Source organism: Eretmochelys imbricata, chromosome 21 (assembly GCF_965152235.1).
Source record: "Eretmochelys imbricata isolate rEreImb1 chromosome 21, rEreImb1.hap1, whole genome shotgun sequence".
NCBI lineage: Eukaryota > Metazoa > Chordata > Testudines > Cheloniidae > Eretmochelys > Eretmochelys imbricata.
In genome coordinates this window covers 16192184-16213661 of record NC_135592.1, presented here as the reverse complement: position 1 = coordinate 16213661, position 21478 = coordinate 16192184, and the positions used below count along the sequence as shown (strand labels likewise).

At 45.1% G+C, this 21478-nt stretch overlaps 1 protein-coding gene across 1 annotated transcript in view; it reads left to right on the top strand.

The window, feature by feature from the left end:
- Positions 1–21478, top strand: part of IGFN1 (immunoglobulin like and fibronectin type III domain containing 1) — a 47240-nt gene that overhangs the window by 10754 nt on the left and 15008 nt on the right. Inside the window, exons 7-14 of the mRNA XM_077839589.1 lie at positions 3534–3581; positions 4522–4567; positions 5108–5282; positions 5867–5980; positions 9009–9180; positions 10213–10485; positions 17393–17517; positions 20418–20559. Coding sequence (XP_077695715.1) covers positions 3534–3581; positions 4522–4567; positions 5108–5282; positions 5867–5980; positions 9009–9180; positions 10213–10485; positions 17393–17517; positions 20418–20559 — 1095 coding nt within the window. The remainder of the gene's footprint in view (positions 1–3533; positions 3582–4521; positions 4568–5107; positions 5283–5866; positions 5981–9008; positions 9181–10212; positions 10486–17392; positions 17518–20417; positions 20560–21478) is intronic.

Sequence of the window (21478 nt, the reverse complement as noted above, 5' to 3'; positions counted from 1 at the left end):
CACAGACCATGAAGCAATACCTCCTCCCACCCCACTGTCCTGCTGGTAATAGCTTATCTAAAGTGATCATCAAGTTGGGCCATTTCCAGCACAAATCCAGGTTTTCTCACCCTCCACCCCCCCACACACAAATTCACTCTCCTGCTGGTAATAGCCCATCCAAAGTGACAACTCTCTACACAATGTGCATGATAATCAAGTTGGGCCATTTCCTGCACAAGTCCAGGTTCTCTCACCCCCTCACCCCCCTCCAAAAAACACACACACAAACTCACTATCCTGCTGGTAATAGCTTATCCAAAGTGACCACTCTCCCTACAATGTGCATGATAATCAAGGTGGGCCGTTTCCAGCACAAATCCAGGTTTTCTCACCCCCCCACCCCCATACACACACAAACTCACTCTCCTGCTGGTAATAGCTCATCCAAAGTGACCACTCTAGGAATATTTCCAAAATACCTCTGAACAACATACTAATCCACAGAGGCCTCCCTACCAACACTACAGAAAGAAGGATTCTAGGTGGACTCCTCCTGAACGTCGAAACAGCAGACTGGACTTCTACATAGAGTGCTTCCGCCGACGTGCACGGGCTGAAATTGTGGAAAAGCAGCATCACTTGCCCCATAACCTCAGCCATGCGGAACGCAATGCCATCCACAGCCTCAGAAACAACTCTGACATCATAATCAAAAAGGCTGACAAAGGAGGTGCTGTTGTCATCATGATTAGGTCGGAATATGAACAAGAGGCTGCTCCGCAGCTCTCCAACACGAGTTTCTACAAGCCATTACCCTATGATCCCACTGAGAGTTACCAAAAGCAACTACAGCATTTGCTCAAGAAACTTCCTGAAAAAGCACAAGATCAAATCTGCACAGACACACCCCTGGAACCCCGACCTGGGATATTCTATCTACTACCCAAGATCCATAAACCTGGAAATCCTGGGCGCCCCATCATCTCAGGCATTGGCACCCTGACAGCAGGATTGTCTGGCTATGTAGACTCCCTCCTCAGGCCCTACGCTACCAGCACTCCCAGCTACCTTCGAGACACCACTGACTTCCTGAGGAAACTTCAATCCATCGGTGATCTTCCTGATAACACCATCCTGGCCTCTATGGATGTAGAAGCCCTCTACACCAACATTCCACACAAAGATGGACTACAAGCCGTCAAGAACACTATCCCCGATAATGTCACGGCTAATCTGGTGGCTGAACTTTGTGACTTTGTCCTTACCCATAACTATTTTACATTTGGGGACAATGTATACCTTCAGATCAGCGGCACTGCTATGGGTACCCGCATGGCCCCACAGTATGCCAACATTTTTATGGCTGACTTAGAACAACGCTTCCTCAGCTCTCGTCCCCTAACGCCCCTACTCTACTTGTGCTATATTGATGACATCTTCATCATCTGGACCCATGGAAAAGAAGCTCTTGAGGAATTCCACCATGATTTCAACAATTTCCATCCCACCATCAACCTCAGCCTGGTCCAGTCCACACAAGAGATCCACTTCCTGGACACTACAGTGCTAATAAACAATGGTCACATAAACACCACCCTATACCGGAAACCTACTGACCGCTATTCCTACCTACATGCCTCCAGCTTTCACCCTGACCACACCACACGATCCATCATCTACAGCCAAGCTCTGCGATACAACCGCATTTGCTCCAACCCCTCAGACAGAGACAAACACCTACAAGATCTCTGTCAAGCTTTCTTACAACTACAATACCCACCTGCGGAAGTAAAGAAACAGACTGATAGAGCCAGAAGAGTTCCCAGAAGTTACCTACTACAGGACAGGCCTAACAAAGAAAATAACAGAACGCCACTAGCCATCACCTTCAGCCCCCAACTAAAACCCCTCCAACGCATTATTAAGGATCTACAACCTATCCTAAAGGATGACCCAACACTCTCACAAATCTTGGGAGACAGGCCAGTCCTTGCCTACAGACAGCCCCGCAACCTGAAGCAAATACTCACCAACAACCACATACCACACAACAGAACCACTAACCCAGGAACTTATCCTTGCAACAAAGCCCGTTGCCAACTGTGCCCACATATCTATTCAGGGGACACCATCACAGGGCCTAATAACATCAGCCACACTATCAGAGGCTCGTTCACCTGCACATCCACCAATGTGATATATGCCATCATGTGCCAGCAATGCCCCTCTGCCATGTACATTGGGTCAAACTGGACAGTCTCTACGTAAAAGAATAAATGGACACAAATCAGATGTCAAGAATTATAACATTCATAAACCAGTCGGAGAACACTTCAATCTCTCTGGTCACGCAATCACAGACATGAAGGTCGCTATCTTAAAACAAAAAAACTTCAAATCCAGACTCCAGCGAGAAACTGCTGAATTGGAATTCATTTGCAAATTGGATACTATTAATTTAGGCTTAAATAGAGACTGGGAGTGGCTAAGTCATTATGCAAGGTAGCCTATTTCCCCTTGTTTTATCCTACCCCGCCCCCCCCCCCAGACATTCTGGTTAAACTTGGATTTAAACTTGGAGAGTGGTCAGTTTGGATGAGCTATTGCCAGCAGGAGAGTGAGTTTGTGTGTGTGTGTGTGTCCCCGGCAAAAAGGGGGGGGGTGAGAAAGCCTGGATTTGTGCTGGACATGGCCCACCTTGATTACCATGCACATTGTGTAGAGAGTTGTCACTTTGGATGGGCTATTACCAGCAGGAGAGTGAATTTGTGTGTGTTGGGGGGTGGAGGGTGAGAAAACCTGGATTTGTGCTGGAAATGGCCCAACTTGATGATCACTTTAGATAAGCTATTACCAGCAGGACAGTGGGGTGGGAGGAGGTATTGTTTCATGGTCTCTGTGTGTATATAAAGTCTGCTGCAGTTTCCACGGTATGCATCCGATGAAGTGAGCTGTAGCTCACGAAAGCTCATGCTCAAATAAATTGGTTAGTCTCTAAGGTGCCACAAGTCCTCCTTTTCTTTTTGCGAATACAGACTAACACGGCTGTTACTCTAAGACAGACACAGGTTGGTCGTGTGGTTTTTGTATTGGCCTGTGACTCAAAAGCTCCAAGTTCAGTGTCTGGCTCTGCTGCAGTCTTGCTGTGTGACCCTGGGCAAGACTTTTAGTCTTCTTGGGCCTCAGTTCCCCATCTGTAAAATGGGGGTGGTAATATTTCCTTTATCAATTTCGATTATAAGCTCTTTGGGGCAGGGACAGCCTCTTCCTATGTGTATGTACAGCTAGCTCAAAGGGGTTCTGATCTTGGTTGGAGCTTCTAGGTGCTGCTATAATACAAATATTTAATAATAACTGGGAGTTATTGGGAATTCATGACACGTGGACACACAAATCCAGGCTAGGATTTCCGTGTGACTTTCACTGATTAGAGATCCGGGGATGGAAGACACTTGTATAAGTATTAAAGCTTGTTAGTATTATTATCACGGTTACCTAATGATTTTTTTTTCTTTTCTTTCTTTGCTCTGTCTCCTCTCCCAACTCATCAGTTAGTTTCAAGAAAACAACAAAACCATTCCCCACTGAGCCTCAGGAGGGTAAGTGTGGAGAACAAGAGCGCTATCTGTATTATGTTTTATGAATATCATATGCACTTCAGTTAACCTGCTTAATATTATCCAGCCTGGCTGCAAGAAGGAGAATCAAAGGAGACTGTTAGGGGAAACAAACAAGAAATAGAACAATGGCAAAGAAAAGGTACCATCAGAGAGAAACAGTGGGGAAGCTAATAATAAGAGAATGTCCACTTGTCTGACTCCAACTCCGCTAGCAAGGTTTATTTTTCTCAGGCCCACATCTGGGATCAAAGGGGATATTAAACTATTAAAGTCCCTGGCGTAGAAAGGAAGGGGGATTGAGCAGGCAGTAGAGGCTGGAGATGGATCTTTGACAGAGAGAGACAGAGAATGCTTCAGGAGCTGTCTGTCTTTCTCAGGAAAAGGGGTGTCTGAGCCGAGTGGAACTTACCCAAAACTTACAAGAAAAGAATAAAGTTTAGGTAAGACACAGGTGTATAGGCCTTTTGTTGTTTTATCCCTTTTCTCTGCTTGTTACGGGTGAATAAATAACGCTTTGTTTCTGAAGAAGCTGTTTTTGAGTCACTTTAACCAGGTGCAGGTCACAAGCCCCAAGAGAAAAATGGTTTATAGGTGCCAAGCCCAGTTGGACCTGTTGTGTTAATGGGTTGCCACCCAGAGATCCAGTCCCAGAGTGGTTGGACCGTGGGAAAAGTGAGAGGAAGACAGGCCTTCACCTAAAGGGTGCGCTAGAGGGACTAAAACACAGCTCACCATTTAGCTGCAATAGTGCGTTTTCAGCTAAATTTTCAGAAGTAGCCTAAGATGTCTCAATTTGGACACCTATTAGTGGCCACTTTGCATCATGGTGGCCTTAGTTTTTCTAAAGCTCTTTTTGGTTCTGTGTTACGTCCTGTTGGGTGACTCCATTTTCACATCCTGCCATTTCTTTTTCTTACAGACCTGAAGAAAGAGTTGCAGGACTTCAGGAAAATATTAAGGAAGCGGTGAGTGGCCCCGGGGCAAGACCAGTGTCATAAAAGATACTTGTTTCACCTTTGTGGCAGGGGTGACTATCCACCCTTCACAGATCATCTGGGCAACACTACCTGCTTCTGTTTGTCTGGAGTCACCACGTAGAAGGTGCTCTGCTACTGGCTCTGGGGCTGAGGTCCCAGCGCTCTCCAGTAGGAGGCACCTACAGGACTGTGCTGCTGATGCTATCTTGTCTCACAAAGTTTGCCTTGTGGAATCTTCTGTCTCTTCTGCTCCTGCATTTTAGCTCACTCTGAACTTATTGGGGAAATGGCTGAAAAAGGTACAGAGACATGTTGCCTGTATCCCAACAGTAACACCTCTGGCCAATTAAGGAGCAGCATCAGTGTGTCTCAGAAAGATTCCCATCCTGTCTAGTCTTCATCTGCTGGTGGATATGACCTCCAGAAAGGGTGGAGATGAAGAATGAAAGAGGGGTAAATTAAGAGGAAAGAGGTGCTTCCCGTTGCCTATCTAAACTCCCAGATTCTCCTCCTTTGACTGTTCCTTAGAACTCCACTACCTGCACAGAAGGAAGTTGACATGGAACAGGTCTGGCAGCTGCTGCTGAATGCCGATAGGAAGGATTATGAGAAAATCTGTTTAAAGTATGGGATTGTTGACTTCCGTGGGATGCTGAGGAAGCTTCAGCAGATGAGGAAGGACAGAGAGGACAAGCAACAACAGGTAAGACAAAGCTTGAAAAACCATTGGATTTCAGTTAGACTTAAGCTCTTCTGGGCCTAAATCACTTTAGAAAATGGGATTTAAGCTCCTAAGTCACTTACATGCTTTTGAACATTTTACCCAAGGACAGCAAAACATTAGCAGCAATACAACAAAGAAGGCTCAATTCCAGCCTGACCTGTGTGTAACTCCTGTAATTTCAGTGGACTTCACTTTGCAAGGTATTGGTGGAATTGGTACTAGGGAGCCCATTTTTTAAAACCTGGGTGCTGAATTTTGTATTTGGGTGCCTGTGCAGCTTGTGCTGATTTACACACTCAAATGTAGAATTAGGTCAACCGATACAGACAACCATATTTGAAAATTGGACCAATAGTGTCTGCTTTGTGTATGAGTGACCAGGGGGCTGCTGGGTACTATCCAGCTTGCCTAAAGCAGCAAAAAGTGGAGGGCTAGTGCTGTTCCTTTTGCTACACTGATACAGTGGTGGGTAAAGTAGGTTCCACACCATTTTGACAATCTAATGGAAAATCTACCAAAGCCAGCCCTATCATATACCATGTGCTTGTGTCTGTCCTTCACAGTATATCTACAGTGTCACAAACCTCAAGCACATCAAGGTCAATAAGGAGGGGAATGCTACATTCCATCTAGAGATGGACCTGAAAAATCCTAAGAGCAGAATTTACCTGTACAAGGTAAGGTGGGAGAAGGAGTGGCGAGATCAAGCCATGCTGAGATTACAACGGTCACTTAGATCTGACTCACAACATGCCTGATTCACTGTGCAGCAACTGAGTGTGTACAAATTGCTTTATAATGTGTCTCTCAATAGCAACTCCTTTGATTGATTAAGGACCATAATTGAAGTGGGAGTCCCATCCAGTTGTCCTCTGCTGGTAGATGTGGCATGAGACCTGAAGTGCAGAAGATGAAGGGGTTACAATAAAGATGGAATATTCAAGTCCATCAGGGTCCTCCATGGAAATTCAAGAACCCCACAGGCAATAAATTGATCCCTGCAGTCTCAAATCAGCAAATTCAGACTAGTCTCATTCATTTTGATGGGCATTGTGTCCCTGTCTAATTTGTCTTCTATCAAAGAGGACTCTGAAGGAAATTAAAAAATACACCTAGTTACAGAATTTCACAGCCATGGTCAAAGATCATTGGTGGTGCAGGTGATTTATGAACAGCAGGATGATCGCATGGTGCTGAGTCCTCTTCCTCATTTCCTGCTGCTACATTGCATTCAGAAACAGCTAAAACTACATTAAGTATTTTCCTAATATGCCTTTCCTATGTAAGCAGTTTTTATAGCTGTTTTAGAGACATTTATGCAGTGCCAAATGAACTCTCAGTGCATTAAAAACAGCTAATGGGATCTTTGGCTGTATGAGCAAGGAGTGGTGAACAGTAGTAGCGAGGTGGGTTTACCTCTGTATACTGCACACATTTTTAACAGCGAGCGTGATTAACAATTGCAACAAACTACCAAAGGAAGTGGTGGATTCTTCATTTCTTGAAGTCTTCAGATCAAGACTGTGTGTCTTTTTGGAAGATATGCTTTAGCCAAACAGAAGTTACTGGACTCAACACAGCGATAACTGGGGGAAATTCTCTGGCCTATGTTATAGACGAAGTCAGACTAGATGAACTAATGGTCCCTTCTGCCCTTAAACTCTGTGAAGCTATGAAACAAATGGGTGGGGAAGTGGTCCGTGCAGCCACAAGTGGTAGCGGAGATGGTGAGTAAAATCACAGATTGGAAGGCAGTTTGATCACAAGCTATTCCATCCACATTAGGAGAGCATCTAAGCACCCTGAGCATTTACATCTTCAAAGCTACAAAAAGAAACTAATTAAACCTCAAAATGCCATGTGAATTAGGCAAATAAATGTTTTTTCCTCATTTAAGTAGGGTGACCAGATGTCCTGATTTTATAGGGACAGTCTTGGTTTTTGGGTGTTTTTCTTATATGGGCTCCTATTACCCCCACCTCCCCCCACCCCAGTCCCAATTTTTCACATTTGCTGTCGGGTCACCCTACGTTTAAGAGAGTTCTGTACAGGGCTCATTGTGAAGTCAGTTTTCATAAGCAATGAGCAGCAACTGCCCATTATCAGCAATAATAGGCTATAGGGCCAACAAATATGTGGACAAAGGTGATCCAGTGGATATAGTGTACTTGGACTTTCCAAAAAAACTTTGACAAGGTGCTTCACCAAATGCTCTTAAGCAAACCAAGCAGTGCTGGGATAAGACAGAAGGTCCTCTCATAGATCAGTAACTGGTTAAAAGTTGGTGGGGAGGGAAGGGTAGGAATAAATGGTCAGTTTTCAGAATGAAGAGAGGTAAATAGCTGAGTCCCCTAGGGATATGTACTGGGACCAGTGCTGTTCAACATATTCATAAATGATCGGGAAAAGGGATAAACAGTGATATGGCAAAATTTGCAGATGATACAAAATTAGTCAAGATCTTAAGTCCAAAGCTGACTGTAAAGAGTTACAAAGGGATCTCACTAAACTGGGTGACCGGGCAACAAAATGGCAGATGAAATTCAGTGTTGATAAATGCAAACTTAAAGTAATACATATTGTAAAACATAATCTGAAGTATACATATAAAATGATGGGGGTCTAAATTAGCAATTACCAGTCAAGAGAGAGATCTGGGAGTCATTTTGGATAATTCTCTGAAAATATCCATTCAATGTGCAGCGGCAGTCAAAAAGCTAACAGAATGTTAGGAACTGTTAGGAAAAGGCTAGATAATAAAACAGTAAATATCATAATGCCACTGTATAAATCCATGGTACACCCACATCTTGAGTACTGTGAGCGGTTCTGCTTACCCCATCTCAAAAAAGATTTATTAGAAATGGAAAAGGTAGAGAGAAGGACAACAAAAATGATTAAGGATGTGGACCAGCTTCCGTATGAGATGAGATTAAAAAGACTGGGACTTTTCAGCTTGGAGAAGAGACGACAACAGGGGGATACAATCGAGGTCTATAAAATCATGACTGGTGCGGAGAAAGTGACCAGGGAAGTGTTATTTGCCCCTTCACATAACACAAGAACCAGGGTCACCCCATGAAATTAATAGGCAGCCAGTTTAAAATAAACAAAAGGAAGTATTTCTTCACACAAGGAAGGCACAGCCAACCGGTGGAACTCATTGCCAAGGGATGTGTGAAAGCCAGAAATATAACTGAATTAAAAAAAGAATTAGATAAGTTCCTGGAAGATAGGTCCATCAGTGGCTATTAGCCAAGATGGTCAGGGATGCAACACCATGCTCTGGATGTCCATAAGCCTCTGACTGCCAGATGCTGGAAGTGGACAACAGAGGATGGATCACTTGACAATTGCCCTCTTCTGTTCATTCCCTTTGAAACATTAGCCACTTTTGGAAGACAGGATACTGTGCTAGATGAACCATTGCTCTGGCCCAATATGGCCATTCTTATGTTCTCAGCCATCCCTGGTATAACTCATTGACATAAATGGAGTTGTACCAGGGATGAATTTGGCATAATGTGTTTGAAGGGATTTGGACCTCTGGGGTCCTGTATGCTAGAAACCGAGTGTTGCACATTTAACATATTGCACTTAGGAATTCAGGTAGTCTTGGGTTGGTGCTTTAAACCCATTTAATGTCTTTCCATTTAAACAAGTGCATTGCTCTAACTCAGCAAATTGCCTCTTTTCTCCCTTTAGGATGGCCAGCTGATCAATTATGGATTCAACGATGACAAAGTAAAGCACTGTCTGAGGCAGGCAGGGAAAAAGTACAACTTCACCATCAACCACCTGCAGCTGGAAGATGCTGGCGTGTACCAGATCAAAGTGGAAGATGTGGATGTCTTCTCAACTGAGCTAGAAGCTGACTGTAGGGACCTGAGCTTTATAAACATGCACTTTGCCAGGATGTGATAAGAACCCATTGCAGATGGGAAATCTAATCTGGGACTAAATTTCAAACTCAGCAGTGGAAACCAATAGCCACTGAAGTCTATGCAGGCAAAGGCTCTTACTCTCTAATAATACACTTGTGACAAAGAGAGAAAGGGTAGGAAAGGTGGTCATGTGGACAGGACACTGGATTAGGTTTTAGGATCAATGGGTTCAATTCTCAGTTCAGCACAGACTTCTTATATGACTTTGGGCTTGACTCTTAATTTATCCTGTGCCTCAGTTCCCCTTCTGTAAAATGGGGATAATAATCCTCTTTGTCAAAGGGATGTTGTGAGGCTAAAAGTCCATGAATGATTGTGAACTGCTCAGACACCACAGTGATAAGGTATAGGTACCTAGTTAAGTAAAAAAAAATATATTCCTGTACCACTCACAAGTAGACTAAGGCGTACATCTCCGGGTAGCTGTTCTTTCTGCCAGCGCAAAAGCTTGCTGACTTCAAATTTTCTTTCATCCATCCATCCATCCACATTTAGTCCTAGTGAGTCAAGCAACTCCTTCACCCACATTTTCCTAACAATGGCCCTCAATCCTAACTTGGAGAGACCACGTTCCATTATAAGGGAATGGGCGCTACCCCACCCTGGTCATTGGATATAGAAGTGGGCTGTTCCTTTTTTGGTCCTTGTAGGGAAATGAGCCATCCCATCCAAGATTTGCAGAGGGACTGGAGGTGGCAGCTGTCCCACTGTAACTTTCCATAGTGGCCTCCAATAGGAGGGAAACAACATTACTTTGCTTCAAGATATGTTTTTGTATATTTCTTGTATAAAATATAATAGAAGGGAGGGTCATTTTAGGGGGCATGTAACACACTCTTCTCACAGCCTCCCAGAGTGTAGGCGACTTTCCTAGGCTCCAGCATAGCTTTTCTCCCTGAAAGACCTGAGCTGCCTGTCATGGAGAATCTGTTACATGACTAATAGCCCTTGATTTGCCATTGCAGTCATTCCTGTGGGATTCCGACGCTTGCTTAGTGAAGTGCACTGCCATGAGCAAGGAAATGCCATCTTTGAATGCAGCCTATATAGCCCCTGCTATGATGCCATGTGGCTGTATAGAAAACATCCCATTGAGAAGAGTGACAAGTACAAAATCTCCATCTCTCCTGATGGCCTGACCCACCAGCTGGTGATTAAAAACACACAGCTCACTGACAAAGGGACTTACACCCTCGATATAAGAATCTGCTCCTCTAGTGCATGGCTGGAGGTGGAACGTGAGTAACACTCTATTCTTCCCTTAGCTTCAGTTTTGCTTTCTTATGGTGGACCTAACTTTGCCACCAGGTGCCCTGCCGTTAGACATGGATTGCTGTTGGGAGTTGATTGTTAAGCTGGTGGCTCTGGAGTGCTATCTGGGAAAGTAGGAAGCAGGTTAGAAAGTAACTTCAGCCTTCCTCTTCAGTAGGACTATGACAATCAGACAATAATTCCCCTCCTTATGAACACTGACAAAACCTGCAAGCTCTCATTTCCCCTATTGCCATAAGATGGATTCTCCATCACTTGGAGACTTTAAATCAAGACTGGATCTCTCTTAAAAATACACTCCAACTCCACCGCAATATAGGAACTTGATGAAGAAATTACAGGGTGAAAATTTTTGGCCTGTGTTACACAATAGATCAGACAAGATGATCACAAATATCCTTTCTGACCTGAAACTCTACTATTCCTATTCAAGTGCTGCTATTTCTAAAGTAGGGTCCTCTTAATTAGGCTATCCAAATCAACTATCTGTTGTCCTCATTAAGTTGCTGACCTTCAACCCAACTGGGACCAGATGAGGAAAGTTGAACCCCCAGACCTCTGGCCTGTTAACCATATTTACAATTGGTAGTGTACATCCTTATTTAACTTACCTAAGGAACAACTACACTTTAAGTAAATATTAACCTATATATAGGGCTGGAGTCTTTACTCCTTGGGTGGGAAATTTAGAGGGTCAGGGCCCCAAACCTGCAGTTCAACTAGTAGGCCCTGTACTTTGGAGTATGGTGGGGATTGTTAGCCACTGGGTATGTGATCTTTTTGTTGAATTCAGGAGAGGGATGGGTACGAGAGGGATGGGTACAAGGGAGAAGTTGCCTTTGTGTCCATGGTATCCCCTCAGCCTCTCATGACAGGAACTGTGGGGTTGACTGATGACTGATCCTTCCTAATCTGATAGGCTCCATTACCTAGTTAGAGCCAGGCCTCTTCAAGGTTTAAGGCTACCTCAGGATACCTGGATAGTGTTTTCAGCTATTTTACTTAGACCTCCCTCAAAGCAGCTCCTCTTGTTGAGTGATGATGGACAAACCCCTCCAGCAGAGAGCCAGGGGTTAGTCTGCAGGGAAGGCTTCCCGTTAAACTTGCCATAGATACACATTCAGCCAGAAGTGGCCTTTCGCTCCAGCCCCACTACACCTCTAGGCTGGAGCTACTGAGACAGGGCCTCCCTAAAATGGCTTTAGGATCAATCAGGTTTGCTATCAACCCCCAGGTGGCCTAAGATGGCTGCTAGCTATTGCTGGTATCCTCTGGGTGTCTCTTGGCCAACACTGATCTCTGTGAGTCTGTGCTGGCCCACTACCCGTGGCTGCTGGCTGCTGCCAGTCACTGCTGGCTCCATGCAAACTCCTGTAAGAGGACTCTGATTGTCTCCATTTACTGGCTGTCCCACTGGTGTGTTTAGACTCCCCTGTGTAAGTTCCCTGAGGAGGTCTCTGCTCCTCAGCAGAGGAGAGTCGGGAGGGGCATGGAATGTTCGTCTCCAACTGCCATAACGGACTTTCTTGTTTACTTTCAATGGACCCCTTTCCCTCTCAGCAACAGCTATCTCTGTACTTCTGAAAACCACAGCATCCCCCAGCGGATGAAAAGCTAGATGTGGCTTTGGCTCTGCCCATCCTCAGGCTAAACACTGCTTCACCCCCAAAATAAAATGTTGAGAGACTATCTCTCTCAGGGCCCTTCCACTCTTCCCATGGTGCAAACTAACCTGAATCTGATGAGCATCAGGGCACATATGAAAATGGGAGGGAACCGTGATTGTGAAGGTATGGCATTGTTTGAAGGGGAGGATATATGTTTTAAGTTTTGTCAGGGATGCCTAGCACATACAAGTTAGGCACCCTTTATATGCATTTAACTAAATGAGTAAATAAGAAAAGCTTGGTGGGTAAAATAATTGAAACAAAACTCTGTAAACTACCATTTCATTCTGAAATTTACAAAATGGAGCTGCAAAAGTTGCACTGTCTTTCATGTCAGCTTCATGTCACCTTTTTGGAGTGACAACAGACCCATTTCTACTTAAAATGTTGGTTTTTGTCTGAGAAACATAAAATTCTGACTGAAACTTCCATTGGAAACATGCAAGATTTTGAGTTTTATATATTCTGGGTGTGAAAATGTCCTCTGTGCAAAAAATTAAATTTCTGTATTGTGAAATGTCCTGGAATGAAATCATAAAAATCGTAGTGCAAAATTGAATGCTCTCATTTTCATCCCTTTCATACATTTCTCATTACAGTGGCATGATATTTCATTTGGTGGCTGCAGTGTTATGTGAGATTTTTATTCACTGTTCCTATTGCTTTTGTCTTTTCTTTCCTGTGAATGGCTTCTTCTCAAATCAACGAACAATGTGTCTACAATGCAGCTGCCAGAGGAAAGAGCAGACAAACTGAAGGAGATGGAACAGATAAAACTGGATGGCAGACAGATAAGTCCATGTTGCTAGATGAAGAAGGTGCTAAGGAACTTCTACAGGGAGAAGGCCTTGGGAATCAAAACCACCTTAAAAGCACCAGAATGGGCAAAGATGGCCAGTATGGAAGTAACCAAGATGGTAGTCGAGACCTCTATGGCTCCTCAATGGATGTTGATTGGCAACATGGATCTTTGGGACAAGATAGGCTAACTGGAAGGGTGGGGAAGGATGGAAGGATGGGGAAAGGCCAGTTTTCTGGAGCAGGCACAGATGGAGTTTCAGTGGCAAATGGGAATAAATTTGGTTTGGCTAGTAATGAATGTGGACGTTTAGGAAAGATTCATGGCCAAGACTTGAAGTTAGGTGGAGCTGGTATTGGTGGTGCAATAGTAGAAGGGGATCTGCATTCTTTTTATGGTGAGGAGTCTATGCTGGGTGGAGCTGGTTCTGGTGGCGGATTAGGGGGAGCAGGAGGGTTGGGTTCTTTAGACAGTAGAGATTCCATGCTTGGTGGTGCTGGTGCTAGGTTAGGAGGCTCAGGAGAATTGGGATCTCTCCATGGCATGGAAGGCGGTGCGAACATTGGTGGTGCTGGGTTAGGAGGAGGAGGGAGTGTAGGATCCCTCTATGGCAAGGATGGTATGCTACTTGGAGCCACTGTTGGTGCTGGAGACTATCTAGATGGTGCTGGAGACATGGGTGCTCTTGGTGACAGAGATGCTATACTAGGTGCCTCTGATGTTGGTGGTGCTGGCTCAGGTGATGCAGGGGGCACAAGTTCCCTCTTTGGTGAGGATGGCATGCTATGGGGAGCGGGTGGTTCTGGTACTGGACTAGGTAGTGCAGGGGGCACGGGTTCTCTCTGTGGTGAGGATGCCATGCTAGGGGGAGCGGGTGCTGGTCTCACTGATCTCGCTGGTCTAGGTGGTGCAGGCTCCCTCTATGGCAAGGATGTTATGCTAGGTGGAGCCAGTGTTGGTGCTGGACTAGACGGTGCTGGAGGCATGGGTGCACTTGGTGGCAGATCTGCTATCCTGGGTGCATTTGATGGTGGCGGTGCTGGCTCAGGTGATGCAGGGGGCAAGGGCTCCCTCTGTGGTAAGGATGGTATGAAAGGTGGAACCAGTGCTGGATTAACAGGTGCAGGAGGCATACAGTCTTTTTATGATGAGGATGATATGCTTGCTGGGGCTGGCGCTCATGACGCTGGTCTAGGCGATGCATGTGGTAGGAAGTCTCTCTGTGGTAAGGACGGTATGCTAGGTGCAGTTGGGGCTGTGGCTGGTGGAGATGAGGCTGAGATTGGTGGTACCAGTGCTCGTTTAGGTGGTGCAGGAGGAATGAGGTCTCCCGGTGGTAAGGATCGTGGGCTAGGTGGAGATGGGGCTGGTACTGGTGTTGGTGGTGATGATTTAGGTAGTCCAGGGGCCATAGGGTCTCTCTATGGTAATGACGGTATGCTAGGTGGAGCTGGTGCTGCTGGGGCTGGGGCTGGGAGTGGTTTTGGTGGTGCGGGGGGCGGGATGTCTCTCTACGGTAAGAATGGAATGATAGGTGGAGCTGGCTCCGGGGCAGATGGTTTTGGTGCTGGTGTAAGTAGCCCAGGGAGGATGGAAACTCTTTCAGGAAAGGATGCTATATCTGGTGGAGCTGATGCTGGATTAGGAAGAGCAGGGGGTCTGACGGGTGCTCTCTGTGGCAAGAATGGTATGCACAGTGCTGGTTTAGGTGACTCAAGGGGTGAGGGCTATCTCTGTGGTAAGGATGCTATGCTAGGTGGAGCTGGTACTGGTTTAGATAGTGCAGGAAGGATAGACTCTCTCTATGGTAAGGATCCTATTTTAGGTGGACATGGTGTTGGTGGAGCTGCTGCTGGATTAGCAGGTACAGGAACCATGGGTTCTCTCTCTGGCAAGGATGCCATGCTAAGCGGAGTCGGTGCTGGATCAGCAGGTGCAGGAACCATGGGTTCTCTCTCTGGCAAGGATGCCATGCTAAGCGGAGTCGGTGCTGGATCAGCAGGTGCAGGAACCATGGGTTCTCTCTCTGGCAAGGATGCCATGCTAAGCGGAGTCGGTGCTGGATCAGCAGGTGCAGGAGACATAGGGTCTCTCTATGGTAAGGATGCCATGCTAAGCGGAGTCGGTGCTGGATCAGCAGGTGCAGGAACCATGGGTTCTCTCTCTGGCAAGGATGCCATGCTAAGCGGAGTCGGTGCTGGATCAGCAGGTGCAGGAGACATAGGGTCTCTCTATGGTAAGGATGCCATGCTAAGCGGAGTCGGTGCTGGATCAGCAGGTGCAGGAACCATGGGTTCTCTCTCTGGCAAGGATGCCATGCTAAGTGGAGTCGGTGCTGGATCAGCAGGTGCAGGAACCATGGGTTCTCTCTATGGTAAGGATGCCATGCTAAGCGGAGTCGGTGCTGGATCAGCAGGTGCAGGAACCATGGGTTCTCTCTCTGGCAAGGATGCCATGCTAAGCGGAGTCGGTGCTGGATCAGCAGGTGCAGGAACCATGGGTTCTCTCTCTGGCAAGGATGCCATGCTAAGCGGAGTCGGTGCTGGATCAGCAGGTGCAGGAGACATAGGGTCTCTCTATGGTAAGGATGGTAAGGTAAGTGGAGCAGGGCCTGGTGCTGGTATAAGTGGTCCAGAGGGCATGGAGTCTTTCTTTGACAAGGATGGTATGTCTGGTGGCACCAGGGCTGGTGCTGGAGTAGGTGGGGCAGGTGTGTTGGATTCCATACATAGCGAAGGTTTAGTGCTAGGTGGGGCAGGGCCTGGTACTGGTGGTGCATTCATAGGAGCTTGGGGCACGGATTCACTTGACAGCAGAGATTCCATCTTAGATGGAGCAGTTGCCAGTGGTGGTAATGGTGGTTTAGGACACTTGGGTTCCCTTTGTGGCAGGGATCCTGCCCTTGGTGGAGCAGCTGTTGGTGCAGGAGATAAATTACAGGATGGCTCCATTGATGGGAGAATGCCAGGTGTTCATGGTGAAGGGTCACTGGGTTATGATCAGATGTCAGGCCATCATAGTGGAGTCCAGGCTGATGCCAGAAGAGGACAGATATCAGGCCTTAATGCCAGGGGACTAAGTGCAGAAGAAACCTTGAAAAACAGAGACTGGAAAAGAAGAGGAGGTTTTCTCCAAGATGAAGCAAGGGGTATTCACTTTTCATTGATGGCTTTTATGGTGCTATTGCTCTAGTATTTTAGAGAAGAAGGATAATCTTGTGGTTGAGATCTAGGCCTGAGAACTTGGAGGCTTTCTGTTCTACCTGTGACTGTGCCATAAATTTCCTTTGTGATCTTAAGTAAATCACAGGCCCAGATTTTTAAAAGTGGTCACTGATTTTGGGTATCTCCTGTTTTGGGTGCCTAACTTGGATCTGATTTACAGAAGTGCTGATGCTCCCAACTTGTAGCTGAAGTCAATGGGAGCTCCATGCGTTCAACACATCTGGAAGGGGAGACTTGAAAATGTTTGTCTGAGCTTCCACATCTTTAAATGGAGATAGTAACTTCACCACTTCCAGGAGGTTGGGCAGAGATTTATAACTGTCAAAGTGCCTTGAGATCCTTGTGATAGAACTGGTATATATTAATGATAGCCTTTAGAAATATTGTGAGATCTCTCTGGAACCCCCCTCTAAGCCCTTCTAACTCCTTCCTATGAAATAAACAGACTCAAAGCACACAAGGAATAGGCATTATCCAGTTCACAAAAAATTAGTTTCCATATCTTTTCAAGTAAAGTGTCCATATTTCTTCGCCATCTCCCAGTAGTTCAAAACAGATCCTTTTACTTTATTGTTTCTAATGATGTCCAGTGCAAAGATCTCCATTTTTCCACAGCCCTGAGACCCATTCAGTGCCAAATTTTCTGTTATATGAAAATGCACATAAAATCCAACCCAGAAAACTCTTACTCATATTCGTTGGCCTTATCTGACTAACACCACTGAAGTCAATGAGGCTGCTCATGAAAATAAAGACTACTTAACTCAGTGTGGATAAGGTCTATAATGCCAAATATTTCTGGTTTTGTGCTGAGTTTCTTATGGGAATGAGGGATTGGGATACGTGTGCCCACTTAAATACAACACACTTGAAATCAAGCTTGTAGTGTATCTACTTGTCCATTATATTGACTTGACTTGCATGCAGAACGTTGGCATATCCTCAGTTGACGTATATCAGCACGACCTCAATTAAATCAGTGTCAGTTTACACCATCTGAGGATCTGGCTCAATAGTATTTTGGGATTATTATTGTAGGACTTCTTTTTATAAGAGTGCTGCCTGTTCTTCCCATCTGCACGGGCATTTTTGTGCTCAGATGTTACTCCTCCAGTATGTTCTCTTGTGTAACAAATGGTCAGTGCATTTCCAATGTGGGCTCTTTTCCTCTCTGTATGTTCAGAATCACATTGCCATTTCAACAAAGGGTTGTCTGATGTCAGTGCCCAGAAAGGGAAACCCACTGTGCTGTCTTGCAGCCTCAATAACGATCAGGTGGAGGGAATCTGGTTTAAAGATGAATTCGAGGTAAGGGTGCAATAACTCACTGTTTTCTTGGGACACCAAGGACTTATTTCACTTGCTGGCTACAACTTTCATGCGATATTATGGCAAGGTGTTTCCTTACTCTGCCCCACTTTCATGTGGCTGAGAGACAGGGTCCTGTGCAGTGGTGCCCCAGTTTCCACTGTAAGGGAAGGCAGCAGACTAGTCTCCCTGGCCACTGAGTCTGACCTGTGTGGGATTGCACCCGAGCCTGTTTGGCTCAAGCCTCCCAAGGGGAATTGGGCAGGGTTCCTCCCCAGTCCCACCACAGGGCCATTTGCATTCTCACATCTACACTAGGAGGGTATTGTGAGGTTTTTTTCCCATCTCATTTTCCTTGACATGGGCAGGGAAGGGACAAGCCTCCTTTCTTCTCCCCACTACTGATTATTTAGAGTACATATACATACTAGGTGCATTCAGAAATGCAAAGAAAAACAAGGTGCCTTCTCCAAGGAACTTCAGGTTGAAGATATGATTGTGAGAGGTGTGGACCATCCACAGTGCTCATTGAAATCAATGTTCAGCACCACTTAAGATAAGACAAATTAGATGCAATGTCTCATTACAATGCAGGAGAATGGTTTGGGTCACAAGGTCACTGAGGATGAGATTGTAGTAGTCCAGATGAGAAATGACCCAGGCATGGAACCAGGTTTTAGAAGTAGGGATGGAGAGGAATGGAGACAGCTTAGATATATTAGGACCTGCTCCAAAGCCCACTGAGGTCAATGGAAAGACTCACATTGACTTTAATGGACTTTGGATCAGGCCCTTAGTAGGGAATATATTGGTCCATCAGTGGTTACATGAAGGGTTACCAGTTAAATAATCAAAGAATATCATAGTAATTAAGCAATGGTGACCAAAACATAGGATCTTACCTGGGGATTAATGATGAGCTATGGTGGACACAGCTGAGGAACCCTAGACAGTCACTGATTCCTATGAAATACCCTGTTTTGAGCTGCTTGTTGCTACAGAGGATCTGTGCTACACCCCAGCTTTTAGACTAGAGGTTCTCAAACTGGGGGTCGGGACCCCTCAGGGAGTCGTGAGCTGTCAGCCTCCACCCCAAACCCCGCTTTGCCTCCAGCATTTATAGTGGTGTTAAATATATAAAAAAGTGTTTTTAATTTATAAGAGGGGTCAGACTCAGAGGCTTGCTATGTGAAAGGGGTCACCAGTACAAAAGTTTGAGAACCACTGTTTTAGATCATCTTTTGGAGTAACCCAGTCAGTGTGGCAGACCTCCAAGGAGTCCCACTTGCCCTGCTGCCTCACCGCCTCCTAGATTGGAGCCTCTGGGTTTCAGCACTCCTGTTTCATAGCATGAGCTCTCCTCAGCGAGTCCCAGTGAAGTGGACTCCTGGTTAGAGTCTTGTACACCCTTCAGGAACTAATGCACCCCAGCAAGTATTTGTAGTGACACCCAAGCAGAGTTTTCAAAACAAAGCAGGATATATTAGTCAACAGGAACACAGCACTGGAAGTCCTTAGGTTAGCATGGAGAAACGAAAGTTAAAGCATAGTCCATTTTAGTCAAGCCAGAGTAATTCGCTAGCCAAGCTGTAGTTAACTCCCTTTTCAGGCTCTGTTGACTTCCTTAGTCAGTCCCCGTAGCTAGCTCCCAGCCACTTCCAGAAACCAATTCTTTACTGTCTTTTGGTCACCTCCCAGTCCTTTATTTTCCAGGTAGGTCCATGCTGAGTTCAAACCCAGGGGTGAGAGGTGGGGGAAAGCTCCTTCCTCTGGGTGTTGATTGCTAGGTGTCAATGATATGGCCTTTAGGGTTTTCTATGTTCTTCTCAGATTTTCCACTGATAAGGGTTGACCTTAGCCAGTCCTTCTAATGACCCATTCAGTCCACTCAGACAGCTAAGTGGCATACCCCCCCCACATGTCTCTTTGCCCCAAGAGCAAACTTAATCATTTTTCTCCCACTGAGTAGAAAAGCTATATATGGGGAAAACTGAGGCTTCATAAAAATACTACAGGAAATTCCCACTTTGTCACACCTGGATTTTGTATTCAGTTTCATTTGGCACATCGAGCATTCTTATTTCCCAAGTCCAATTCCCTTTGTCTCCCAATAAAAAAAAAAAGCAAGTGTTTCCCTGTATCTTTTGTTAATATTTTGAACTGCATTTGATCATCCAAATAGTTTGAAATTTTGCACTTCCATTGTATTTGGCTGATACGTTTGGTGTGCTACCCGGTTTCCAGAAAAGATTGCAAGCAAGCCAAGAAGACCACAATATTTGCTTTGGCCAGGCAGAAAAATTGTCAGGTTTGTGATATCGGTGGGGGTGTTTTATAGAGATGGTCAACATTTTTCCATTCTATTTTTTTTTTTTTTTTTTGAGGGAAAATGACAGTTCAACTGAAGGGAAATTTTCACCAAAATAAATAAATAAATAAATGAATAAATTTTCAACAAAAATGTTTGCATTTTCAGTTTTCTGAGGAAAAGAAAGTGTTCAACATTTTTAATGGAAAATGATTTTTTTATTAAAAATGTTGACCAAATTTTCTTTTCCTACCCCCCCGCGCCCCCCCAAAAAATCCAAAAAATGTTGATGAAAAGGGATGTGTGTGAAAATTGAAGTTCAAGAGTCATTTTCCAGTCGGCTCTAGTGTGTTATCTTCTTGGCTGGCCAGTCTTTCTTTTGAATAGCCATATTAATAAACCGGAAAGTCCCATCTGACATTTGTCCTGCCAAAATATTGGATATATTAATAAACCGGAAAGTCCCATCTGACATTTGTCCTGCCAAAATATTGGATATATTAATAAACCGGAAAGTCCCATCTGACATTTGTCCTGCCAAAATATTGGATAGTTCCTGTAAAGAAAAAATGTCTCCCTGTCCTTTACACAGCAGCTAACAGGCCTGGATGAACTCTCTTCTGAAAAATATGGGCTGGTCCACAATCTGATAGACACAGTAGAAGAGAGTCATGCTGGGAAGTATAAATTTGAAGCTGAAGGTGTCAAAACTGAAGCATCTATTTTTGTTGAAGGCAAGTCTGTTCAAATTGCTTCATTGCCTCGATGTTAAAAAGGCAGCTGGAATGCTCATGTTCCTAATGCAATGTATTAGCCTGCATGTGCTTAAATGTAATGCAGAATTTCTCAAATTGGGGTCCATGGACCTCTGGGGGTCCACAAGGGTACTCCAGGGGGTCCGCAAGTCATGTCCAGGGCTGCCAGCCCTGCTGATCAACTCCTCTCCCTCCCTCACAGTGCCTCCTTCATGCCATGGAACAGGTATTCAGCAGCGTGCAGGAGGCGATGGGAGGGAAGGGGAGGAGCAGGGATGGGGCAAGCTCGGGGGAGGGGATGGAAAGAGGCGGGGAAGAGAAGGGGTAGGGGTGGAGTGGGGGTGGGGTGAGGTGGGTCCTTGTGGGAAGGGATGGAGTGTGGGCAGAGCCTGGGACTGAGTGGAGGAGTAGGGGGGTCAATGAAAAATTTTAAATCAAAATGGGGGTCATCAGGTTGCTAAAGTTTGAGAACCGCTGATGTAATGCATTCATTATCTTACAAAGCAGTATTTTGGTTAGAAGGCTGGCCTTGTGGTTAAAGAAATGAAGTGGAATGTAAGAGATGTGGGTTTGATTCTTAGCTCTAAAGCCAATTTTTGTGAAGGAGATTGCGCATTTCCTAACTAATTGCAAATTTATAGTGGAGCCTTAATCTTGCAAGAACAAAGTTTATTGCATTTAATATCCCAGATTTTAGTTTGTAAAGAAATGAGGAGGTGGGTGAAAAAAGCAGAAAATATAAAGAAAAACAGGGAAATTAAAAGAAAAAAACAGCTGACAGGCAGTGGCTAGCGGTAGATTTAGCCACTGCAAAGTGAACAATTTTATACCTAAAAGACTTCATAAGAATTAAAGAAAATGTCACTCTTAAACAAGCAAATACATCTCTATAATATGT